The following is a 23,548-nucleotide window of genomic DNA, read 5'->3' on the forward strand; positions in this document are numbered from 1 at the left end:
ACTCAAGCCACAGAGGACAACCTAATGCTATTTCTAGATGTGACGACTTCAGTCCCTTGCCAGATTCTCAGGGATGACACTTGCACGCAGTTCTGAGAAATGCTCTGGTAAAGGATTCCGCTCATTGACGTAAACTTGCTTCCCTCCCAGCAAAGGATGAGTTCTTCCTTAAAGGAGAGGCTTGCCAATTCCAAGCAGAAGCCTCTGCCTGAGATGACTTTTAAAGAAGTGTATTTTGCTGGGCATGATGGCATATCAAATATTTGCATTACAATTCATAACAGAAGCAGAATTACACTTATGAAGTAACAATGAAATAATTTTGTGGTTGGGGTCACCACAACATGAGGAACTGTATGAAAGGGTTGCAGCATTAGGAAGGTTGAGAACCACTAAAACTTCAGTTCCAGGGGACAGGATGTCCCCTTCTGGCCTCCTCTGGCACTGCAGGCACATGGTACACAACATCTATGCAGATAAGCACCCATCCACATAAAGGTAAAAACAAAAGCTTTAAAAGCCATGAGTCTGCGCATGGCCACTTCACCGTCCTCTCTTGTATTTGGTGCAGGCGCGGTTACCTGTGAAGTGGATGGCACCTGAGAGCTTATTTGAAGGAATCTACACAATCAAGAGTGACGTCTGGTCCTATGGAATTCTTCTCTGGGAGATCTTCTCACTGGGTATGTGTGTACTTGGCAGGTCTCCCCAGGCTCTGGCTTTGTGTCTCCCATTCCTCCTGCACCTCTCCTCCACCGTCTGTCTTCCAAGTCAGAGAGCGGGTGGAACACCACCCAGTCACTCCCATGGCTTCTGGTCAGTCCAGCTTCTGTTGCCCCTGTATGTTAGTTGCTGACATGCTGGGATCTGCCTTAACTATTCCGGGTCCACTAGAAGCCCTCAGTCCAGGTGGGTCAGCCACTGGGGAGTTCTCTTTACCTGTCTGCTGAACTTGTGTTTCTCTCAGGCGTTAACCCTTACCCTGGCATTCCCGTCGATGCTAACTTCTATAAAATGATTCAGAGTGGATTTAAAATGGACCAGCCATTCTATGCTACAGAAGATATGTAAGTACAATCAGACGGGGGGTTGACAGCAGACATTTACTGTGTGCTGCAAGTCTTCCAAATGCACTACAAAAGAAATCCATTGCTTTTTTCTTTGTTTGTTTCTGGTTTTTCAAGATGGTTTCTCTGTCCTGGAACTCACTCTATAGTCCAGGTTGGTTCTGAACTCAGAGATCGGCCTGCCTCTGCCTCCCGAGTGTTAGGAATAAAGTCATATACTACCACGCTCAACTAAAAATCACTTTCCTATTATATTGGTTAGGTCTCTTTTTATTCTTTTAAGATTTATTTATTAATGTATCTGGATGTTTTGTCTGCATGTACATCAGTACGTCAGAAGAGGGCAGCTGTAGATGGTTGTGAGCCATGTGGGTGATGGGAGTTGAACCCAGGACCTCTGGAAGAGCAGTCAATGCTCTTAACCACTAAACTATCTCTCCAGCCCGTGGCACTTATCTTTAATCTCAGTGTAGATGAACTTATCTTTTCAGGCCACCAGCTCACAAAAAATGACACGGAGATTTATTCTTAATTATAGAGCTCAGCCTTACCTTGGGCTTACTCTTAACTAGTTCTTGTAACTTAAATTAGCCCCTATCTTTTCTTTCTTTCTTTTTTTTTGTTTCTTTTTCTTTTCAAGTCAGGGTTTCTCTTTAGCTTTGGAACATGTCCTAAAACTAGCTCTTGTAGACCAAGCTAGCCTTGAACTCACAGAGATCTGCCTGTCTCTGCCTTCCAAGTGCTGTGATTAAAGGCGTGCGCCACCACCGCTGATTAACCTACATTCTTACGTGGCTCAGTTCCCTTTATTCTGCACTGCCCATCCGGATTCCTCTCTGCCTGCCTGGAGGCCCTCTCTGTCTAAAAGTCCCTGCTGTGCCTCCTGCCTAGCTATTGGCCGTTAACTTTTTATTAAACCAATCACAGTGACACATCTTCACACAGTGTAAAGGAATACTCCACAACATTTCCCCCTTTTGTACAAATAACAAAGAAAAGTTTTAACTCTAACATGGTAAAACTATAAACAATAAGAACAATTATCAGGTAAGAATTACATTCACAATATCCAGTCCATTCTCATTTGGAAAATTTAGAGAAAATGCCCCATTATCTATCCTCTTAGTCCAAAGTTTTATACCTAAGCCATTTTTTGTCATAACTTGTATTACCATCCTAAAAATACCTTTTTAGACCTTAAAACATCTTTTTAGATAAATAACTTGTTTTTATGTTTCTCGAACTTATAAATTTTACAACTCTTATGTTTTTTTTTCTGAATTTGGTAACAAGGAAAACTATAAAACTATAAGCTATCTAATCTTCATTTCCCATCAGAGACCCAAGAAGGATAAAATATTACTTGAGTAAACAGGAAGTACAGAGAAAGCAATTTCCAAAACTATAGAAATGACAGAGACATCTGACAGCCCGAACTCACCCCAAGGTTCCTCTGCTATGACACATCTTTACAAAGTGTAAAGGAATATTCCACAACATCACAGGATGCGGGAGGCAGAGGCAGGTGGATCTCTGTGATTTGAAGTCAACCAGATCCACATAGTAAGTTCAAGGACAGTCAGAGCTACGTGAGACCATGTCTTGAAAAAAAACCAGTCAACCAATAAACAATTTTAAGAGAGAGAGAGGAGGAGGAAGAAAAAGAAGCAGGAATGGCAAGGGATCACTTGCACTCCAGAGATGAGGCATGAGGCAGTAGACCATAAACAAACAAGCAAGACAAGCAGAGAAAAATTTCATCTTTCACTTCAGTTAACTTTGCTGTCCTAGGAGGCGTACTCTGGGGCTTAATTCCTTTGCTGGAAGCATCTGTGGGTTTGACTTTGGGGCTTAATTCCTTTGCAGGAAGCATCTGTGGGTTTGACTCCGCCTCACGCAGCGTCCAACGCTGGCGTAGTTTAAAGGTTTGACTCCGCCTCTTGCATCGTCCAGTGCTGAGGTGCTACAAATTCTGATACTTGGTTTCCGCAAAGGTAGCGCGTCATGCACAATGCACAAGCTGTCCCACACTGCGGACTGGACACTGCCCCTGTGTGTGGACTGCAGATGACAGTCCATTTGAGTCCATTCACCCCTTCTCAACACGGCCTTTGCTGTCTTGCTTCACAGATACTTTGTAATGCAATCCTGTTGGGCTTTTGATTCAAGGAAGCGGCCATCTTTCCCTCATCTGACTTCGTTTTGGGGATGTCAGCTGGCAGAAGCAGAGGAAGCGGTATGTAGAGATGCGGGCTTGATGACAGCCATCCCCAAGAAGGTGTGTGAGAGACAGCGTGGGCACCGTGTCCTGGATCCAGTTGTGGCAGGCAGTCTTTCTCACCTCAGTTTTCCGTTTATGCCCATTACTCTTTCACAGCTGTGTGGAGGAAGACCTACTTCTTTTGTTCCTTTGTTTTTGTTTTTGGCGAGACAGAGTTTCTCTGTGTAACAGCCCTAGCTGTCCTGGAACTCACTCTGTAGAACAGTCTGGCCTCAAAGTCAGAGATTCTCCTACCTTTGCCTTCTGAGTACTGGAATTAAAGGCATGTGCCACCACCACGGTCCAGCTAAGACCTGCTTCTTAATGTGGTTGGGGCAAGGGGGAGGGGGATTGAGGACAGGACGCGGGGGGAGGGGGGAGACATGACCTCCGTGATCTCATCCAACTGATTCTTACGTTAAAGTTCTTAGGAATCAGGTGTCGTGGTGCATGCTTCTAATCCCAGCACTCAGGAGGCAGAGGCACTTGGGTCTCCGTGAGTTCAAGGACAGCCGAGGCTGCACAGAGAAACCCTGTCTCGGGGATGTGGGAGCTCTTAAGGGTCCAGTGCAAAGTACTAGACCACTAAACAAAACTTAATTGCTCCAAAAGCCAATGGCCTTCTCTAACTCAACATGAAGCATGAGCATGGGCTCCTCCAGCTGGGTCAGGGTGGCTGTGGGAACTGGGAAGGGCTCTGGCCCGATGCTGCGAGGCCCCATTCCAGCTCTACTGCCTACTCCTCAGTGATGATGGTGAGTCCCTTCTGTGGCCTCAGTGTTCCCATCTGTAAAATGGCTTGCAAAGCCAGCTGATCCTCTAGCAACAGGATCTTGGGGTTTCCTCACTAACTCCCTCTCCTTGGCACTGCCAGCCTTGGAGAGAGCTGTTCCAGTTGTGAGCCAAGGATGGAACCTTGAGCTCTCAAAGCCCAGGTTCGGATCCTGCCTCCACCACTTCCATCTCGTGTAGTGTTTACTACTTGACACTTTAATGTGGACATCTTGTGGGGTCAGGATTATAGCTCTATAAAACACAATCCATCTGCCCCTTTCCTACTTTTCATTAAAATGAGTGGCTGTTATTTAAGAAAATAAAAATATAAAACCGGTGGGAGGTGCTAGAGAGATGGTTCAGGGGTCAAGAACACTTGTTGCTTGTGCAGAGGAATAGGGCTAACTTCCTAGTACCTACGTTGTGGCTCACAGCCACCTATAACTCCAGTTCCAGGGATCCGACACCCTCTTCTGGCCTCTGCAAGCCCAGTACTCATGTGGTGCATACTCCAACAAGCAGGCACACACTCATTATGCTTAAATAAAAGTAAATAAAACTTTAGGAGCTGGAGAGATGGCTCAGAGGTTAAGAGCATTGCCTGCTCTTCCAAAGGTCCTGAGTTCAATTCCCAGCAACCACATGGTGGCTCACAACCATCTGTAATGGGGTCTGGTGCCCTCTTCTGGTCTACAGGCATACACACAAGACAGAATATTATATACATAATAAATAAATAAATATTTTTTTAAAGTAAATAAAACTTTAGAAGCTGAGATTATCCAAATTCATAATTTTGTTTTTTTAAGATTAATTTTTTTATTTGTGTGTATTAGTGTGTTTGGGGGACCCTCAGAAAACAGGAGAGGGTGTTGAGTCCCCCGGAGCTGGAGTTAGAGACAGTTGTGAGCCACCATGTGGGTGCTGGGAATTGAACTCAGGTCCTCTGCAAGAGCAGCCAGTGCTCTTCACCACTGAGCCACCTCTCCAGCCCCTACGTCCACAATTTTAAATGGTCTGTATAAAACTGAGCATTAAGTCCTTTGCTTTCTGGCACACAGGTCACCCTTGCTGTCTTCCCTTTTCCAGATGTACCAGAACATGGGGGGCAATGTTCCCGAACATTCTTCCATCTATCAAAACAGGCGGTCTGTCAGCAGAGAGGAAGGCTCCAAGCCGCCATCGCCACAGGCCCAGGGGAAGATTCATAGAGAAAGAAGTTAGTGAGGAGGGCTTCGTCCCCTGCCACCCTAGACAGGCTGTAGATTGCAGAGCCAAGACTAGCCTCGCCTCAGAGGAAGCGCCCTCTACCGGCTGCTGCTTTGCCGGACTTTTCTCTAGATGCTGTCTGCCATTACTCTTGTTTCCAAAGTGACTTCTATGAAATCCACCCACCCCTCGCGTGGACAGGAAGAGCCAATAATGAGATTTATTGGTGAGCCTGCCTATATTGGGAGGCCTTCCCAGGCTGTCTTGAGGGGGAAACCATGTATCTAAAATATAGTATATTCTTGTAAATACATAAAACAAGACAAAATTTTAAAAAAAAACATTTTTTGCTAAGGAGAAGCTAAATATGATTTTTAAAAATCTATGTTTTAAACTAATATGTAACTTTTTCATCTGTTTAGTGATATATTTTATGGATGGAAATAAACTTTCTATTATAGAAATGGTGGTCTTTGAGCCTTTATTCATACTGTTTAGGGGAGGCCCTAACCGGAGCTCTTGGCCTTCTGCATGTGTTTTCATGTTTTTTTTCTTGAGCAGTTGCATTCTGGGAGAGGCTTTCGTGTTGTGGTTTGTCTTTGCACTAATTATGTAGCCCAGGCTGGCCTCAAACCTGGGATGCTGGGGTTAATAGCATGCATCCTCACATCTGGCAGAAGGTCCACCTTTCATCAGACTATTAAAGGTACCCGAGTCCACCAGGCTGAGGACAGCTGTGGCCATATCCGTTCTGCTCCTTGTATCTCCCTTTTCTCCCCATTGGCTATTGATCTTTTGAAACTGAGCAGCCTCCAACCCATGGGCTTATACATTTGGCATGCTTTGACCCCTAGCATTGCTGGATGCCACTAGGTTCTGTCTTTTAGATCTCGTTTTGTCCTAAGACAGGACCTCTTGTGTCCCAGGCTGGACTCAGATTTACTATGTAACTGAGGATGACCTTGAACTTCTGAAGCTCTGTTTGTTAAACACCTTGGGTCCCTCAAACCCACAAGCCCTTGAAGGCACCATTTCATGTTCTGATGCAGTGAGTCTGACCCCTTCAGAGTTTGTCATTTTGTGTCTAGCTTATTTCATGCAGCACAGTGTCCTCAAGACCCATCCATATGTCAATGTGTGAAAATTCTCTTCCCTTTTAGGGTTCCATATTCTACTATGTGTACATAGCATGTTTCATTTGGCCATTGATCTGTCAACAGACCTTGGATTGCCTCAGCCTCTAGTTGACTGTTAAAATCGCCGCTGAGAACATGAGTGTGGAAATACCTCTCTCATTTAAAAAATTACTTTATTTTGAGACAAGATTATTATTATTATTATTATTATTGGTTTTTTGAGACAGGGTTTCTCTGTGTCACAGCTCTGGTGATCCTGGAACTCCCTCTGCTCTGTAGACCAGGCTAGCTGACCTCAAACTCAGAAATCCAGCTGTTTCTGCCTCCCAAGTGCTGGGATTAATGGTGTGCACCACCACCTTGCTGGAGCAAGGTTTTATTATGTACCCCAAATTGGCCTTGAACTCAGGATCCTCCTGCCTCAGCTTCCCAAGTGCCTGTCTCACTCCTCCACCCTGGCCTTCACACCTGGCTCTGAGAACCTAGCGTGGGACCCCAGCCTGGCTCTCAACTTCAAGGCACAGCTGAGGGTTTTGCTGGCTTTGCCTTCTCTCTACGTTAACCACCAGTGGTCTTTTTCGATTTATAGTTTTCCGTGGTTTTGATGGAACTGGAGGAGACAGCAGAGCTCCAGGCATTCGGCAAAGCCTCTTGAAATGCTCGTCATGAGGTGTGTGCTGACAGCAATGAGAGGCCGAATGCTGATGTGCTAACTCCAGCAATCTTCTCTCTTCTCCCAAAGTGATTCTGTCCAGGATAGGTGCACACTCTGTCCATGACATCTCTGTGGGTGGAGTCAAACACTCAATTTACACCTGGAGTCGCTTCCTCGGGTGCAACATTGAAATTACCAAAGGACTTCATTTCCATGAAAATGAAGTCTCTTCAACAATGAGGATCCCAAAAGAGACAGACGTGGATCTCATATACATGGGAAGTAGAAAAAGACAAGATCTCCTGAGTAAATTGGGAGCATGGGGAACTTGGGAGAGGGTTGAAGGGGAGGGGAGAGGCAGGAAGGGGAGCAGAGAAAAATGTAGCGCTCAATAAAAAAAAATCAATAAAAAAGAAAAACTGTTTTTATAATATTCCTCTATTTCACTAAATCTGATCATTCTAAATAAAGAAAATGAAGTCTCTTGTTTGTGAGTGTTATAATAATGATATCAGAGTCTATTTATACTACCAAATACTTCTTTCTTTTAAGAAGCACAATCTTGGGCCTGGAGAGACAGTTAATAGTCCGTAGCTCCTGCAGGGACCTGAGTTTGATTCCCCGCACCTATGCCTGGGAACTCCCAATCGCCTGTAACCCCGGTTCTAAGAGATCTGACACCCTCTCCTGGCCTCCAGAGCCGCTACATGCACATGGTGTACCCACATTCAAGCATATACAGAAACATGAAATAAACCCAGAAATCCTGTTTCTAAAGCACAGTAGACTTGTTCTTCAGAGATGTATTTGTGTTATGCAGTGAGCATCCCTAATCCCCAACCCTGAAGCCCAGAATCAATCAGAACTCACGGAACATGAACCGTCACATACGGAAAATTCCATGCCTGGCCCCTGGAAGCTAGGGTGAAGGGGAGCTCACATTATCACACCGAGCTACCATCAGGCTGTGCACATAAGGCACACATGAGACGGAAATGGATTTTGTAAATTATATGTACGAAAATACTCCAATCACGGCAGATTTAGAATTCAGTTCCACCATTCTAAGTAAGGGTTGTTCCACCTGTTTAATATTTTCTAACGCTCCTCATTTTGCTGATGTCCTGCGTAAACACAGTCCTTGGTCACCATGGTTGCTCATTCTCAAACTAATAACATTTAAATATGCTTCTGGCCGTGTTGGGGAGAGGTTTGTGGTGTCTTCACAGAAAGTGAAATTGGGATTATCCTCATGGTCACTTTAGTTAGGGTCAAGCTGTGTCCCTGATGGGATCCCTCTTCATTCTTTTCTTTTCTTTTCTTTTCATTCTTTCTTTTTTTTATTTTTATTTATTTATTTATTTATTTTTTGGTTTTTTGAGACAGGGTTTCTCTGTGGCTTTGGAGCCTGTCCTGGAACTAGCTCTTGTAGACCAGGCTGGTCTCGAACTCACAGAGATCCGCCTGCCTCTGCCTCCCGAGTGCTGGGATTAAAGGCGTGCGCCACCGCCGCCCGGCTTCTTTTTTTTTTTTTTTAAAAGAAAGGTTTATTGACTACACTATAAGAGGTACTCAACTGGGCAGTAACAAGAGTACTGCTTGCCATAACTTCCCACTTTAAACGTTTTTCAGAATTTTATATTTACCCCTCTCTCTTCCCCCTCTAAGTCCTCCCATGTCCCACCCCCACTGCCTATCAAGTTCATAACTGACATCTCCTATAACTATTGTTTTACACACACACACACACACACACACACACACCCTACTGAATCCATTTAGCGGTACATATGTACCGCTATTACATGTGTTTAGCCCTTGATTGCCTTTACAATTGGTCAAAATGCAGAGAATAAGTGACCCTGGTGTGCCCAGCCCCTGGTGCGTACACAATGCAATTCCTACACCCAAGTCCCAGGAGACACCAGGAACGTAGTTGTAGAAAGAATTTAAGAGCCAGAGAGAACCAAGATACCTGCTTCTAGGCAATACAGCGAGGCAGCACCCATCTGATATCAACAACATGGTAGCCTAGACCTGCATAATGAATGACCCCAACATCCTCTAAGAGGAGTCTGGGCTAAGGCAATCCCTTCCAGAAGTGCTTTACGGCGATTGTGCCAGCAGATGGCGCCCGAGCACCACCGTTTCTAAACGGAGTTCCAAACACCATGCCTGACTAGTTACCGCCCCTTGGTTTCTGGAAAGACAAATAGTGAAAGAAAAGCCTTTGGAGATAATTTACCCGGGGTGCAATCGTTTCTGGATTCACGGTAACTGAGAAATTCTTGTGCTGCCCCTATTCCAACACTTATTGAGGTCCCCCTGAGATCAGAGCCTCCTGTACCCCTTCTCCTCATCCTCACACCCTCTACAGTGGGTGCCTTCCTGTCTGGGGCCCCAACCTCGCCGTCTCTGGTATTCCTTCCTAATCTTTCCTATGCTCTTTTTCCGCGAAGGACTCTCCTGGTAATAGCCTTAGCTGAACTCTTCGGCCACACTGTCGTCTGTTTCACTGCTCCTGTGGAAAAACACTTAACCAAAACAACCTGGGGGAGGTTACCATTGAAAGAATTGAAACTGGCGGAACCTGGAGGCAGATTTGACACCCTCTTAGGTAGGTACCGACACTCACGTGTGTACACACATAGAATACACCTAATTTAAAAAATAAAAATGAGGCCGGACAGTGGGGACGCACACCTTTAATCACAGCACTTGGGAGGCAGAGGCAGGAGGATCTCAGGGAGTTCGAGGCCAGCCTGGTCTACACAGTGAAACCCCGCCTCGATAAAACAAAAATAAACAAGTAAATAAAAAAAATCTTTTTTAAAAAAAAAAAAAAGGAAAAAATAACACACAAGGAGGCAGAACTCCCCCTGAGACACCTCACCCTGTTTTATATGCACTAATGATCTGTTGTGTTGAGCATTAAAGATTAAAGATTAAAACACGGTACCTAGCCTCTAGAGCAGTGATTCTTGACATGTGGGTCAAAACCCCCCTTGGGGTCAAATGACCCTTTCACAGGGTTCGCAGATCAGATACATTGCAATTCATAACAATAGCAAAATTACAGTTATGAAGTAGCAATGATATCCTTTATGGTTGGGGGCCACCACAATATGAGAAACTGTATTAAAAGGTCACAGCATTAGGAAGGTTGAGAGTCATTGTTCTAGAGCAACAGCAACGAAAGATGAGAAATCAACTTCCAAGTAGGTGGACCTGTGACCTGCCTGAATTTCCAAGTAAAGCTTTCCCAGGAACAACCCTGGTTCTTTTCCCAGCATCCACGTGCTGATCCATGATCACCTGTAACTCCAGTTTCAGGGGGTCTCACATCCTCTGGCTGGCTCTGATGATAGCCAGACTTGCTCGGGAACTTTCCTTATGCAGAAGTCCCTGCTCTCTTGTCCATGGCCTTAAGCCTGGGTGGAATAAAACGCAGTGATAGAATGCTTGCCTAGCACATGTGGGTTCTGTCCCCAGCACATATATCTCCCCCTAGCACCAAGGAAACCCTTAAACCAGTGTTTACGCATTGCAGGAACATTCTGGACAGGCTCCTCCCAGAGGCATTTAACCCAGCTCGGCTGGTGTTGCACAAGGTGAGCTTGTGTGATCAGCAAATACAAGCCTGCAAGGAAGAGTCGGTGCTACTCACTGGAGGAGAGCAGAATCTCAGCCATGGACATGGAGACAGTCAACTCCATGGGCTTCGGTGAATTTGTGGATGTGTTTGGGAATGTCATTGAAAAATGTCCTCTGGTCGCAGCTGCTGTTTGGTCCCAGCGTCCATTCTTTGGCTCAGAAGACTTGGAAAAACACTTTTTTGATTTTATCGATGCTCTTTCAAGGTCAGGTAAGACTTCCTTCCAGCCCGTGCGCACAAAGCGATTTCCAATATTGTATAGAAAAAAATATTTTAGATTTGTTTAGCCCCTGTTGCTTATACTTACAGTTATCTTGCTGGTTTTATTGGAAGGGTCAGCCTCTCAAGGTGCTAGGCTCTAAGTAGAGCCAAGAGTGTGTCCGGTAAGACAGCGTGGCGAACATTAGAGCCTGGAGGTCACGAGCGGGACCGGGGCAAAGGCCTTGGTGTGTTAGAGGCCAAAGGGCAGTCTGAAGCTGGCCCCTTTCAGCCACCCAGGGTCCGCCTTGGCAGTGCTCTGGGTGCAAGAGAGAGGACAGCAAATATATCTTAGGCAGCGAATATATCTCAGGGACCCCAATGGGAATGCAAAACTGGCTCCTTTACAAAAGAAAGTCAGTTTGGACCAGATAAGGAAAGTACATGCACTCAGATCCAAGGCTCTGTGGGGGAAAGAAAAGACGCTGAAGCAGGTGGTATGTTCCTGGGAGAGAGAAAGCCCTGAAGCATTTGGGGCCGCGAGGTGGGGAGAAGAGAAAGTAGGAGTTCAGACTGATTAGTGCCCAAAAGGCACAGAGGCCAAAGGCATGAAGTCCTTGCTCACGCGTTATTCGGATTCCAGAATAAGTCTGACACGCTCTTGGGGGCTTCAGGCAGGAGGGTGACCCTGTGGTCTCACAAAGGGACAGGCACACACTGCTGCCTTCAGGACAACTGCGATGGCCAGGGACTTCCCCTCCTCACCTGGATGTCCTCATAAGAGAACTTACCTAGGAAGAATGGGGGTAACGTTACAAAATCAAGCCGAGGGCTGGAGAGTACTCAGCAGGTAAGAGCACTGGCTGCTCTCCCAGGGGCCTGGAGACCGAGTCTCATCACCCACACAGCTGTCACAAATGCCTCTGAACGGAAAAACCTGATGTCCTCTTCTGGCCTTGGTGGCCATCACGAACACATGTGGTGCACAGACTATGCAGGCAAACATAAAAATCTAAGGGTGCGTCTATCTCAAACTGATAGGGCATAGTGGCCCTAGCCCATAATCCCAGTACTCACTGAGCTACATTCAGTCCTTCCACATTGTTTCTATCAGAGGAAAACCAACAACAACTAGTAACTCAATGTCTTTTAAGGCTCTGTTTTTAAAATAATGAATCCAACATGATTTTTTTAAATTAATTTCCTTATGTAACTGTGCGTGTGACAGACTGTATCTCTTGTGTGCCTCGTGAATGCAGGTGTCTGTGGAACCCGAAGTGGGTATCAGAGCCCCTGGAACTGGAGTTATGGGCCATTGTGAACCACCTGATGTGGGTGCTGGGAACTGAACCCAGGTCCTCTGCAAGAGTAGCCAGTGCTCTTAACCACGGAGCTATCTCTTGACCCCAATCTAAACGTTTTTGAAGAAAATGACCAAACTAGAAGACAATCCCACGACTTCTGGAGGATTTTCTAGATAATCTAAAAACGAAATTAGAAAGGTGTGCGTGTGTGTGTGTGTGTGTGTGTGTGTGTGTGCAAGCGCGCGCGTGTGTGTATGCACTCACACATGCATGCACATGTGCTGTATGTGGTATATGTCTGTGTGCACACACATGGGGTAGGTGCACACATAGAGGAGAACTTCAGGTGTCTTCCCCTTTCTCTCGGCTTTTTTCCTTTGGGACAGGGTCTCTCACTGAACCCAAAGTTTGTTTTAGCCAGAATGTCCTGCAAGCCTTGGAAAAATCTGCCTGTACCCACCTTCAACACTGGAATGGGCAGCCAAGCAAGGCTTTTGACCGGGGTGCTGGGGACTCAGGTTCTCATACCCCTGTACAATCTTTTGCCTTTGGACAACAAGGAACAAACTTGGTAATAGAATCTTTGCAGTTTAAGGGTAGAAATGACCTAAAGGGAGTGCCTTACTTTATGTCTCTGTTGCTGTTAACAATTTGGGGTCGAGAGGGTTTGTATGAATTACACTTCCACATCACAGTCCATGTGGAGGGAATTTGGGGCAAGAAGCTCAAGGCAGGAAACTGGAGGCAGAAACTGAAGCAGAGACCATGGAGGAACACTGTTTATGAGCTTGCTGTCTCTGGTTCTCTCTGCTTCCTTCCTAATCCAGTTCAAGCCCAGCTGCCTAAGGAAGATGGCGCCACCCACAGTGGGCTGGACCCTCCCTAGTCAATTAAGACAATGCCCCAAAAGCCAGGCAGTGCATAACCTTTAATCCCAGAAGACAGAAGCAGGGGGATCTCTGTGAGTTTGAGGCCAGCCTGGTCTACAGCGAGTTCCTAGACGTCAGGGCTACAAAGAGAAACCCCATCTCAAAAAACCAAAGAAGCAATGAGAAGAAAAGAAAGAAAAGAAAGAGAAAGTGCCCTGCAGACTTGGCCACAGACTGATCTAATGGAAGTAATTCTTTGATTGAGGTTTCCTTTTCACAGATGACGAGTTAGTTTGTGTCAAAGTGATAAAAATGAAGTATCACGGGGCTAAGGGGTGGGGGTGGATGAAACACAGTGTTATTCCTAGAAAAAGGGTTTGTTTGGGTTACACTTTTTAAATTATTTATTTTTGTTTTATACTCATTTTATGTTTTGCCTGCATGTACTTCTGTGTGAGGGTGTCAGATCTTGGAGTTGCAGACAGTTGTGAGCTGCCATGTGGGTGCTGGGTCCTCTGGAATTGAACCCAGGTCCTTTGGAAGAGCAGCCAGTGCTCTTAACTTCTGGACCATCTCTCCAGCCTCATGGGTTATCTTTTAAAAGGAAGGAAGGAAAGAAGGAAGGAAGGAAGGAAGGAAGGAAGGAAGGAAGGAAGGAAGGAAGAGAGGGAGGGAGGGAGGGAGGGAGGAAAGAAGGGAGGAAGGGGGAGGGAAAAAGAAAGAAAGAGAAAAAGAAAGAGAAGAGGAAAAAAACTTTCTACCTTTGACAGAAAACTGGATTTTTAGAATAAAAGTGAGGTTGCCCTCTCCTTTAAGTTAAACTATGATGTATAGTGGCCACTAGATGGCAGGAGAGGATTACTATTGGGCCCAAGCCCCACCTGCTAATTTAGCACGTCTAACCTATTAACTCTTACAGTCCTAAGCATAGGTGGCAGCTGTGGTAAAGGAAAGGAAGGGAAGGGAGGTTGAAACCACAGGAGCTCTTAGGCCAACTCAAACCTACAGCAACAAGTCTCTCTCTCTCTCTCTCTCTCTCTCTCTCTCTCTCTCTCTCTCTCTCTCTCTCTCTCTCTCCAGTCTCTGCCAGTTTCTCTCCATCTTTGTCTCTCTGTCTTTATTTGTCTCTCTCTTCTCTCTCCTCTCTCTGTCTTTGTCTCTAGCACCTTCCACCGTGTGTGTGTGTGTGTGTGTGTGTGTGTGTGTGTTCTATCTTTGCCATACCAATACAGGTTGTTTGTACTGTGGTTGTAGTAGTGGGGATGGTGAGAGCTGCTGGCTGGCCAGGAGAGAGAGCTAAAGCCAACAAGATTTAGGTAGGTGGGTTTGCCAGAGAGAGAGATCAAAATCAATAAATGCTAAAGATAACCCCTCAGTACCTTGTCTGAGTGGCTGTGTGGGGGTGCTGTAATTTTCTGGGGTACAGAAGACAAAAAGCAAAAAACTGGGATCTTGTTCGTTCTGGTTCTAGCAAGAACTGAAATGAAGATGCTGTGTGTGCTGCTGGATAAGGGGAAGGGAACAAGGTGACACTAAGGACAAACTAGATCTTGGGGTCATGAAAGAACTTACTTTACTTACTTAAGTAAACTTTACTTTTACTTTAAGTACTTACTGTACTTAAAACTGCATGACTGACTGGGGGTGTGGCTCAGGGGCAGAGTGTGTGCTTAGCAAGCAGGGGAGCCTGAGGGTAACCCCTGGCACGAGACTATAAAGATTTAAACACGGACAGGATGGTAGAGTAGGAGAGGGAGTTTGGTTGGCCGGCAGAGAGGTTGTCTAGGATGTGGAAGCCTTGGGTTTGGTTCCCAGGACACAGCATAATCCAGGCACAAAGTCCGCCCAGCACTTGGGAGATGGATGCAGGAAGGTTATCCTCAGCCACATATGGAGTCTGAAGCCAGCCTGGACTACAAGAAACCCTGTCTCTGAAGAAAAATTTAACAGAACAAAAGAAAACCCCTAGACAAGAACACTTACTCTGTAAATAAGAAAGGGAGAGGCGAGTCCCACTCCTTCTAGTGCTAACGTCTGGGCTGAGCCACACAAGGACAGGCACATGAAGCAGGAGGGACGATGCCAGAGCGTGGCCCGTGGGCTCAGGCTAGACTGCTGTCCTTAATTGACTCTGGAGAGGGCAGATTGGTTTGTGGGAGGGGTCAGAGACTTGATAGAGAGACCTGGATGGAGATGCGCGGGAGTGAACAATGTGGAAGTGAGACGGCCAGAGAAATAAGAAAAACCTGGAGGGAAGCCAGGAGCTCCATGGGGGCTTTAGCTCTGTCTTTGGGAAGAGTGGTTCTCAGTGGCTCCCCACTGCGGAATGGGGAGGGTGTAGGAAGGCATGCATGACCTTGTAGATGTGACATCTGAGAAGAAAAATCACAAGTAAACTCAAGACACCAAAACCAGGAGCTGAAGAGATGGCGCAGTGATTAAGAACGCTTATTGCGCTTGCATGGGATCCCAGTTCAGTTCCCAGCACCCTGAGTGGCTCAAAACCACCTGGAAATCTAGTTCTATGGGATCAGATGTCTCTTGCCTGCAAGGGCATCCACAGGTACGTGACACACATGCGCACGCGCACACAGACACCACAGGTGGAAGCGCTGTGGACTGACCCCTGAGCATGCACGGTAAAGCTACAGGAGCCCCTGGGGCAAGGGGACCTAGAGGCTGCCTTGAAACTGAGCAAGAGAAAAGTGCATGGCACCCACATCTCTCTCTCTCTCTCTTTCTCTCTCTCTCTCTCTCTCTCTCTCTCTCTCTCTCTCTCTCTCTCTCTCACACACACACACACACACACACACACACACACACAATTCAAAACAAAGAAACCACACGTGAAACTCAGTGTGGGTAGCGCATACATGTAATTCCAGCACTTGGGAGGAAGACCAGGCAAACAAGGGCATTGCCTTGGCTAGGTGAGACTGTCACCAAAAGAACACTGTGGCTAGAGAAGTGGCTCAGAGGTCAAGAGCTAATGCTGCTCTTGCAGAGGAGCTGAGTTCTGTTCGTTCCAGCACCCACACCAGAGCTCTCAACCAATCACCTCTAACCAGTTCCAGGGGATTAGATGCCTCAATAGGAGGCAAGTGTGCATGCTTCTGTGCATGCACGTGTGTAAACACACGAAAATTTAAAAATAAGTCAGGGGTTAAGAGCACTGACTGCTCCTCTGGAAGACCCCGGGGTTCAATTCCCAGCACCCACGCATGGCAGCTCACAGCTGTCTGTAACTCTAATTCAAGAGAATCTGACATCGTTTTACCAATGCACATGAAATAGTTTAAAAAATCATACTATTAAATAAACAAACAAACAAATAAAAGGTATCCTTTAAAAATAACTCTGTGTGTGTGTGTGTGTGTTTAAGAACACGGGTGAATCGCCGGGCGGTGGTGGCGCACGCCTTTAATCCCAGCACTCGGGAGGCAGAGGCAGGCGGATCTCTGTGAGTTCGAGGCCAGCCTGGTCTACAAGTGCTAGGTCCAGGACAGGCTCTAAAAAAGCTGCAGAGAAACCCTGTCATGAAAAACCAAAAAAAAAAAAAAAAAAAAAAAGAACACGGGTGAAGGAGTTGGTCTTTAGTAGATGACACAAGACCATCCCTTGTGCCAGGAGTGGCGGGCCCATGACTGGTGTAGACAAAGGGGCACAGGAGGACCACAATGGGCTTCTAGGCAGCTGCCGCTTGCTCAGAGGGCCCTGTTGTCAGCCCTGGTCTTCTTGGTGCGGCTGCCCTCTGTTCCCAGTGAGCAATACCTACCTGCTCCTCGCACCTGACACCCAGTGACACAGCTGGGGAAATCAGAGTTTCCATGCGATGTTATGAAACAAACGAGGGTGCCAGAGACTGCCGGGCACTGGGCCACCCACGTAGGGGAGACTCAGGAATGCAAGCTGACTTCCAGTCTCCAGCCTCCTATTGGGATTAATGGCTGCAGCTGTGGGTACCTTGAAGGCGATACAGCGCCGATGGGAACTAGGGAAGGCCCTTGCTGTATATCCGTAGGCAGATGGGCGCTAGCCTCTGCAGTACCCAAGGGCCCAGTGATTTGGAGAGGCTAAGGTGGGGACCGTGACTGGGCAAGCCAGCCAGCTTTATTTCTTCTGGTAGGCTACCATTCCAGTTCTTTCTTGTGTGTGCCGCCGAAAGGCGCGCGCGCGCGCGCGCGTGTGTGTGTGTGTGTGTGTGTGTGTGTAAATTTCGGTTCCGCTAATTTATCGTAATTTTCTTCTGCCCTTTGCTCTGCTCTATTCTAGGCCTCTTTTCTCTTCCCCCTTCTTGTCTTCTCTGCAAGAGTGGAAAACACATCTCACTCCTAGGCAAACATTAACCCAGGCGATGCTTTCAAGAGGGGAAGATAAACCTAGGAGGAGTGAGAAGTGAGGTGTAAGGGCAAGAAGGTTTGGGGGGGGGTGGCGCTGCTAGGCAGCCCACATCCGCTCCACGCATGCGCAAGAGCAGGTTCCTGGGGGAGGGGGAAGACTTCCCACTCCCGTGAAGCCCACCCATAACTGCTTCGATGGCAGCCTGAACTGACTCGGGAGCACAGGCAGTAAAGCAATTGGATCTTCCTGGGCGAGGGGGCCCAGAGGCTGCTTGTTTCAACTCTGAACAAGAGAGGATCGATGTGGGTGCGCAGTCTTTTAGTAGCGTAAATGTGCCCGACACCCCTGTAGCGCCCCTGGAGCAGCCAAGGCTGTCTGCCCATCCTGGGATTGGATGGATGTGGGGAGAACCTGTTCTGAGTGGCGTGGCAACCGCCAGCCCCTGGCCTCCCAGGTGGGAAATTTAACACACACATTTCGCACCACACGGAAAGCTCTCTCGACTGCAGAAGAGAGAACTACTCCCGAGCCTGGTGGTCTAGCATTAGGATACCCATGACGGGGAGGAAGGGAGAATGGAATTGGTGACCAACTCCTCTTAGCCTTGCAGAGACAGGCAAGTCATTAAAGGGGCCTATGGGCTTAGAGCGAACTGTGTACAGGTGCGCAGCTCAGTGACCTTAGGCAGATGAACTGACGTTTGTTTTCTGAGCCTTTGCTCAATATTCTTTTCTAAAATGGATTTAACTTTTATTTATGTGGGTGTGATTGTATGACACTCCTTTGTGCGCCGCGGTGCCCAAGGAGGCCAGAAGATATTGTTGGATCCCCTGGAGCTGGAGTTCCGGGTATGCAGAGCACAGGCCACGGATTTGCTTTGGTGCCGCTGGCTCTTACTTTCCATCCTGTTATGGGGGCGGGGTGGGGGGAAACTTTTGGGGAAGGGGAGGTTGCACCATATTTAAAGGGGGTTTTCCTCTTTGTGAGTATTGAGATACAACTTACTAAAGGGTGTTTTAATCATTTCCCATTTCCAACAAAGCCGCACCTATTCCCACTGCCAAAGGGAGAGAGACACCTACCTGCTTTGTGGAGATGGAATAGAAAGGCAGCTGCATCTCATAGTTCCGTTTTCCTGGACTTGCTATGAACATGAACTGCTTGTGCGTTAGGTGCCAGGGTATGGGGAAATGAGTTATCTTTAGTTCTCCATAATCGGTAAATCAGGGTCACTGCCCTTCTTTTACGGAGGGCCGCCCTCCTGGGCAAATTTGAGATCTTGTCTAGCCAGAGAATTTCAATTCGCGTTCTTTACAGTGTTTAAACGACACGACCTGCCAGGACGGCCGGGAGTCCCCTTAAATTAGAACCCCGGGCGTCAACCGCTAGACTTTCCCAAAGCGAGAGGCCTAGAAGAATGAGTTTCCGCCCACGCGGGCTCTTTTGGGATCTGAAGTCAGACAGAGAAGGAGTAACAACACAACCCCAGAGTGATTATAATTAAAGAAACAAAACAACTAAACAAAGAAAGAACCAAAACAATAAAAAGGCAAGCCGCTTTCATCAAGAGCGGAAGGATTTCGGTGAGATGGGTTTCTTTTCTGTTAGCCCGCAAGGTTCTTTGACTGTTTCATCCCAGAGACCCAGAACTCACACTTAGAGTCACAAAAATCTAAGCATTTATTTGTAAAGCCCCATGGACCCACTTCGCTCCTGCCTGTTCTCTGAGGCAGAACGAAACCCATTCCAGGACTTTTGGCGGAAGTCTTCAGGCCTTCGCATCCGGCCCCCTTTCAACATCAAAGCCCCCCTGAGAGCAAAGGACTTTGAAAAGATAGGAGTAGCTAGGACTTCTTATCGCTTCCCTGTTCTCCCAGAGCAGGTCGTAAATTCCCAGTCTCTCTCTCTCTCTCTCTCTCTCTCTCTCTCTCTCTCTCTCTCTCTCTCTCTCTCTCTCTCTCTCTCTCTCTCTCTCTCTCTCTCTCCCTCCTTCCCTCCCCGCCCCCCTCCAGTCCAGGATCCCCTAGGTCTGAAAGGCCAAACCTGTCACTCGCGCCCCGCCCCCGGGTCCTGGCGGGGGACGGAGGGACCCGCATCCCGTTATTGGAGAGGGACACCACTACCCAGGGACCCAGTTTGGCTTTCTGAAGCGCAGGGAGTAACCCTCTGCCGGTGCGTGTCTGTGCTTCTCCGCAGGCCAGGAGGGCATCCTACGTTGTCACCCGGACCTAGCGGGCCGCGATCTGCAGCAGGGCACGCTCACCGCCGAGTCGCTGCGGGAGCAGAGCCAAGCGGGCTTCACCAGCCTGGACGCAGACGACCGGCTGCGGCTGCAGCAGCTCAACGCGCAGTACCGCGAGCGCTTCGGTTTTCCGTTCGTGCTAGCTGTGCGCCTGAGCGACCGCGCCGCGGTGTCCCAGGAGCTAGCCCGCCGGCTGCGTTGCCAGCCCGAGTCCGAGCTGCGCACCGCCCTGGGCGAGGTGAAGAAGATCTGCCACTTGCGCCTGGCGGATTTGTTAGGCGCCGGTCCCGCCAGGGTGGAACTGCTGCGGGACTGGGGATCCGAACGCCAGCAGGATGCGCCACGGAGGGGACTTGGCGCAGCACACCCTTCTCTGGAGGTTGGCTCCGGCCTGGAAGGACAATCCTCTCACCCACACAAAGGAAGTGGAGAATTGAAGCAATCACACGAGCAGTGAAGGCATCCTTTGTGCACTCATCCACATGAACACGCGTCGCCAAACTATGTCAAAATTCTAGAGAGTTTAGCGCTTTGCCCCGGATTTATCCAGATTGCTGCTTCAATTCTCCATTCGCCTTGCGGTCTACCGACACTACAGCTTTAGCGGATTGAAAGCTCCCATCCGGCTCCCCCATTCTCTCCTGCTAAGCAGGAACAGGCAATGCAAAAGGCACTGAAAGGGGAGTCTTGTATTCCATAGTGATTTTTCTTTTCCCACTTCATTTGGTTTACCTGATATTTGCACGTGAGCAGAAGCGACTGTCTCACTCAGAGACACTCATGAAAGCTGAGGTTGGGAGGGGGGATTAAAACACTGGCTTTGGTCCCAGGTGATCATCTAGCAGTGGGAGTTGAGTTCTCCTACTCAACTACCAACTTGGGGAAGATGCCCTGCAGAGGCCAGTGTGTGTGTGTGTGTGTGTGTGTGTGTGTGCCCAAATTGGGAAGTTTTGATGGTCAGGAGCCAGTGTCAGCCTTGTCCCTCCAAAAGGTCAGCCTTTGGTGGTGGACTGGACAGCCCTGCGAGCCATCCAATATTAAAATAGCAATACTCATTGGACAGCCCTGGGTGTTGGGGAGCCCTGGATGAAGATGGTATCCCATAGTGCTGGTAATATGGGGGTAGGGACGATGCCGATAGAAATCTATAGAACAAGTCAGATTCGGGAACCTGGAGATCCAGAGTCAGTCTGCCTGCTGTGGTGTCTGAAGAAGCAACATCGCCAGCAGGAGAGACCACCACAACATCCCACCCCCACCACCAGACAGAGAGGGGAGGGGAATTAATGAGTCCCAAGAATAGTACTTAGGCTTCTCTTGGTCAAGAAAAAAAACAAAACCATGCATGACTTCCGCAACAAGACAGGTGGAAGCAGCGTTGATTTCCATTAGCAAACGACCAAATAAAACAAAATGTGCTCTCTCCCTTTTCCAGAACTTTGGGTTCTGGAGGTGATGGTCCACAGAAATAATCCCCTCCCGGAGCACTCAGAATCAAAGGAAAGGAACCTGTTACCTCTTCTGTCACCTCATCACTGTCCCTGAGCAGTGTGGGCAAGAGAAACTGGGGGTGGGGGAGTGGATGCCTTGGAAGGCGCCTGCCATCAACGCCCTATGGTGGGCCACCTGGGGGACAGGAGCACCAGGCCAAAGACTCAAAATCCACTATACTCAAAGCATCCCGCTTAGCCCTGGGGTAAACCCAACCCTTAGATAAGGGCCCTAAAATGCAGAATCCACCCTCTTTATGTAAATTTGCTAAACCGAAGATGCAGAGAATCCGACGGGACAAGATTCCCAGGGCTATTTTTAGAATCATAGATGCAATCTGTGCTTCTCAGGAACGACCGGGTCTGACTAGTGACATAACTGCATTTCGGCCGTCGTCAAGAGCTTATCCCGAATCTTTTACCCCTGCGGGAAAGGGCACGGGTTGGGCAGTTGTTGGCGTCCCTTTGGAAGGAGGTGGAGGTGAGGTGACAAGAGAGGGCTACTCAAGGACTCTTCCCAGCCCTAAGGCCAGGGCTGGACGCGCGACGCAGGAAGAGGGGGAGCTGGGAAAGAATGGTTGCCGCACCTGAGGGCCCTTTCTAGGGAGCCCAGTGTCAAAGCCTTCCCCCCCCCCCCGCCCCAGGCCCGAGGCCGGTGGCGGGTGACCGGTGCTGCAGAGAGATGGCTCGCAGTTCCCTTTCTCCTTGTCTGGGCTCCAACAGTGGCAAGCCTGTGCCTGGCGCTGCCCCTTGTTCCTTCCCCTTCTGGTGCGCAGCATGCGGGAGACCAGCCCGCGCCACAGGCTCCGCAAGGTGCTCGCTCCGTCGGGCAGACCCAGCAAACACCAGGAGGGCTCAGGGACAGCTGGTTTGCATTTGATGGGAACAATTAATATTTTATTTACGAATTCGTCAAGGAAAAAAAAAAAGATTGAGACTGAAAAAGAACCAGACAGCCCAAGGATTTGAGGACTGGGTGTTTTGACTCCAATCGGTAACCAGACAGTTCACCACGGGGTACACACACACACACACACACACACACACGGGGGGGGGGTGCTTCGCTCCTCACCTCCCCCACAGTTAAGGCTCCTTACAAAAACATCCGAGCCCAGCAGGCGAGTGTTCCCAGTGTTCCTGTAAAGGGACCTCAGCCCAAGGCTCAGCCTGGAAATCAGAAGCCCATTTCTGAGCTAGTTGCTCACCTTTGTAACTGGGGACTGTGGGTGGTTTTAAAAAAAAACACTTAAAAAACCTATTCTGTGCCTTGGGCTTTAAAGAAGCTGGTATTTAGTGAGGGGAGGAGCGGGGAAGAGACATATTCCGTGCCTAACCTTTGTTCGTTTTTTGAACGGACACCTTTCCAATTGAGTCACAGAATGTCAGTTGCGATATTAAAAAATGGAGATCCCCCCCCCCTAGAAAGTGTTTACTATGAGACAAAAGTGGATGGAGACCTTTGCAGTCAGTCGGAGAGACTAGAATAGAAATGTATTCCATGATTAGGAAGAAAGCAGGTGCTCCCGAGAAAGCAGTCTGGAATGTGGATCAGCATTGTAGCAATCCAAGAGCCTGACTGCTCCCTCGGGCATTGTGCTGCCTATAGGGCGGGGAGTTCTCCGTCCTTAATCCAGATAGCTGGTTTTGTACTGGGGATGTTTCCAGGGTGGCACCAACAGACACAGTAATAATTAACATCTGTACAGACTGCCGCATGTGGCAAAGATCAGACATATTGCTGGAGATCTGAGCATAGCTGTGCGACCTTGGGAGGATCTCCACTCCTCTCTGGTCTTTGTAAAATGGCAACTTGTGTAGGTTCTAAGTGCCACTGCCACTGCTACCACCACCACCACCACCATCACCACCACCACCACCACCATCACCACCATCATCTTCACCACCATCACCATCACCACCACCACCATCACCATCATCACCACCATCACCACCACCACCACCATCACCACCACCACCATCACCACCACCACCATCACCGTCACCACCACCATCACCATCACCACCACCATCACCACCACCACCATCACCACCACCACCATCACCATCACCACCACCATCACCATCACCACCACCATCACCATCACCACCACCATCACCACCATCACCACCATCATCTTCATCACCATCACCATCACCACTATCACCACCATCACCGTCACCACCATCACCACCATCACCACCACCACCACCATCACCACCACCCACCACCATCACCACCATCACCACCACCACCATCACCACCACCATCACCGTCACCACCATCACCACCATCACCACCAACCACCACCATCACCACCACCACCATCACCACCAACACCACCACCAAC

At 48.3% G+C, this 23,548-nt stretch overlaps 2 protein-coding genes and 1 long non-coding RNA gene across 4 annotated transcripts in view; 2 read left to right on the forward strand and 1 right to left on the reverse strand.

Annotated features, from left to right (window-relative positions):
- Positions 1–5,453, forward strand: part of Flt3 (fms related receptor tyrosine kinase 3) — an 83,696-nt gene extending 78,243 nt beyond the window's left edge. The window contains exons 21-24 of the mRNA XM_042055856.1: positions 572–683; positions 968–1,067; positions 3,198–3,303; positions 5,191–5,453. Coding sequence (XP_041911790.1) covers positions 572–683; positions 968–1,067; positions 3,198–3,303; positions 5,191–5,325 — 453 coding nt within the window. The 3' untranslated portion in view covers positions 5,326–5,453. The remainder of the gene's footprint in view (positions 1–571; positions 684–967; positions 1,068–3,197; positions 3,304–5,190) is intronic.
- A 1,324-nt stretch (positions 5,454–6,777) lies between these two features.
- LOC119825323 lies at positions 6,778–11,158 on the reverse strand. Its single transcript, XR_005287204.1, has 3 exons — positions 11,064–11,158; positions 10,417–10,532; positions 6,778–7,230 (listed from the first exon to the last, which is right to left on the reverse strand). It is a non-coding gene; the product is annotated as an uncharacterized LOC119825323 (long non-coding RNA).
- Positions 9,339–20,432, forward strand: Urad (ureidoimidazoline (2-oxo-4-hydroxy-4-carboxy-5-) decarboxylase). Of its 2 annotated transcripts, XM_038346131.2 has the most exons (4): positions 9,339–9,374; positions 9,561–9,718; positions 10,652–10,966; positions 19,665–20,432. In XM_038346131.2, exons 3-4 carry the CDS (start codon positions 10,792–10,794, stop codon positions 20,165–20,167), a joined length of 678 nt encoding a protein of 225 aa, XP_038202059.1. In that variant the 5' UTR covers positions 9,339–9,374; positions 9,561–9,718; positions 10,652–10,791; the 3' UTR covers positions 20,168–20,432. The 2 variants fall into 2 exon arrangements, with proteins under 2 accessions (XP_038202059.1, XP_041911845.1); XM_042055911.1 differs by lacking the exon at positions 9,339–9,374 and having other exon boundaries at positions 9,548–9,718.
- Positions 20,433–23,548: the final 3,116 nt, after the last annotated feature.

This window comes from Arvicola amphibius, chromosome 10 (genome assembly GCF_903992535.2).
Source record: "Arvicola amphibius chromosome 10, mArvAmp1.2, whole genome shotgun sequence".
NCBI classification, from domain to species: domain Eukaryota; kingdom Metazoa; phylum Chordata; class Mammalia; order Rodentia; family Cricetidae; genus Arvicola; species Arvicola amphibius.

What these genes read in the sequence shown, in the direction of transcription:
- Urad (XM_038346131.2), top strand. Translation starts at nt 10,792, where the DNA reads ATGGACATGGAGACAGTCAACTCCATGGGCTTCGGTGAATTTGTGGAT. An exon ending in CGATGCTCTTTCAAGGTCAG is followed by an intron (nt 10,967 to 19,664) that starts GTAAGACTTCCT and finishes GCTTCTCCGCAG; the next exon opens with GCCAGGAGGGCATCCTACGT.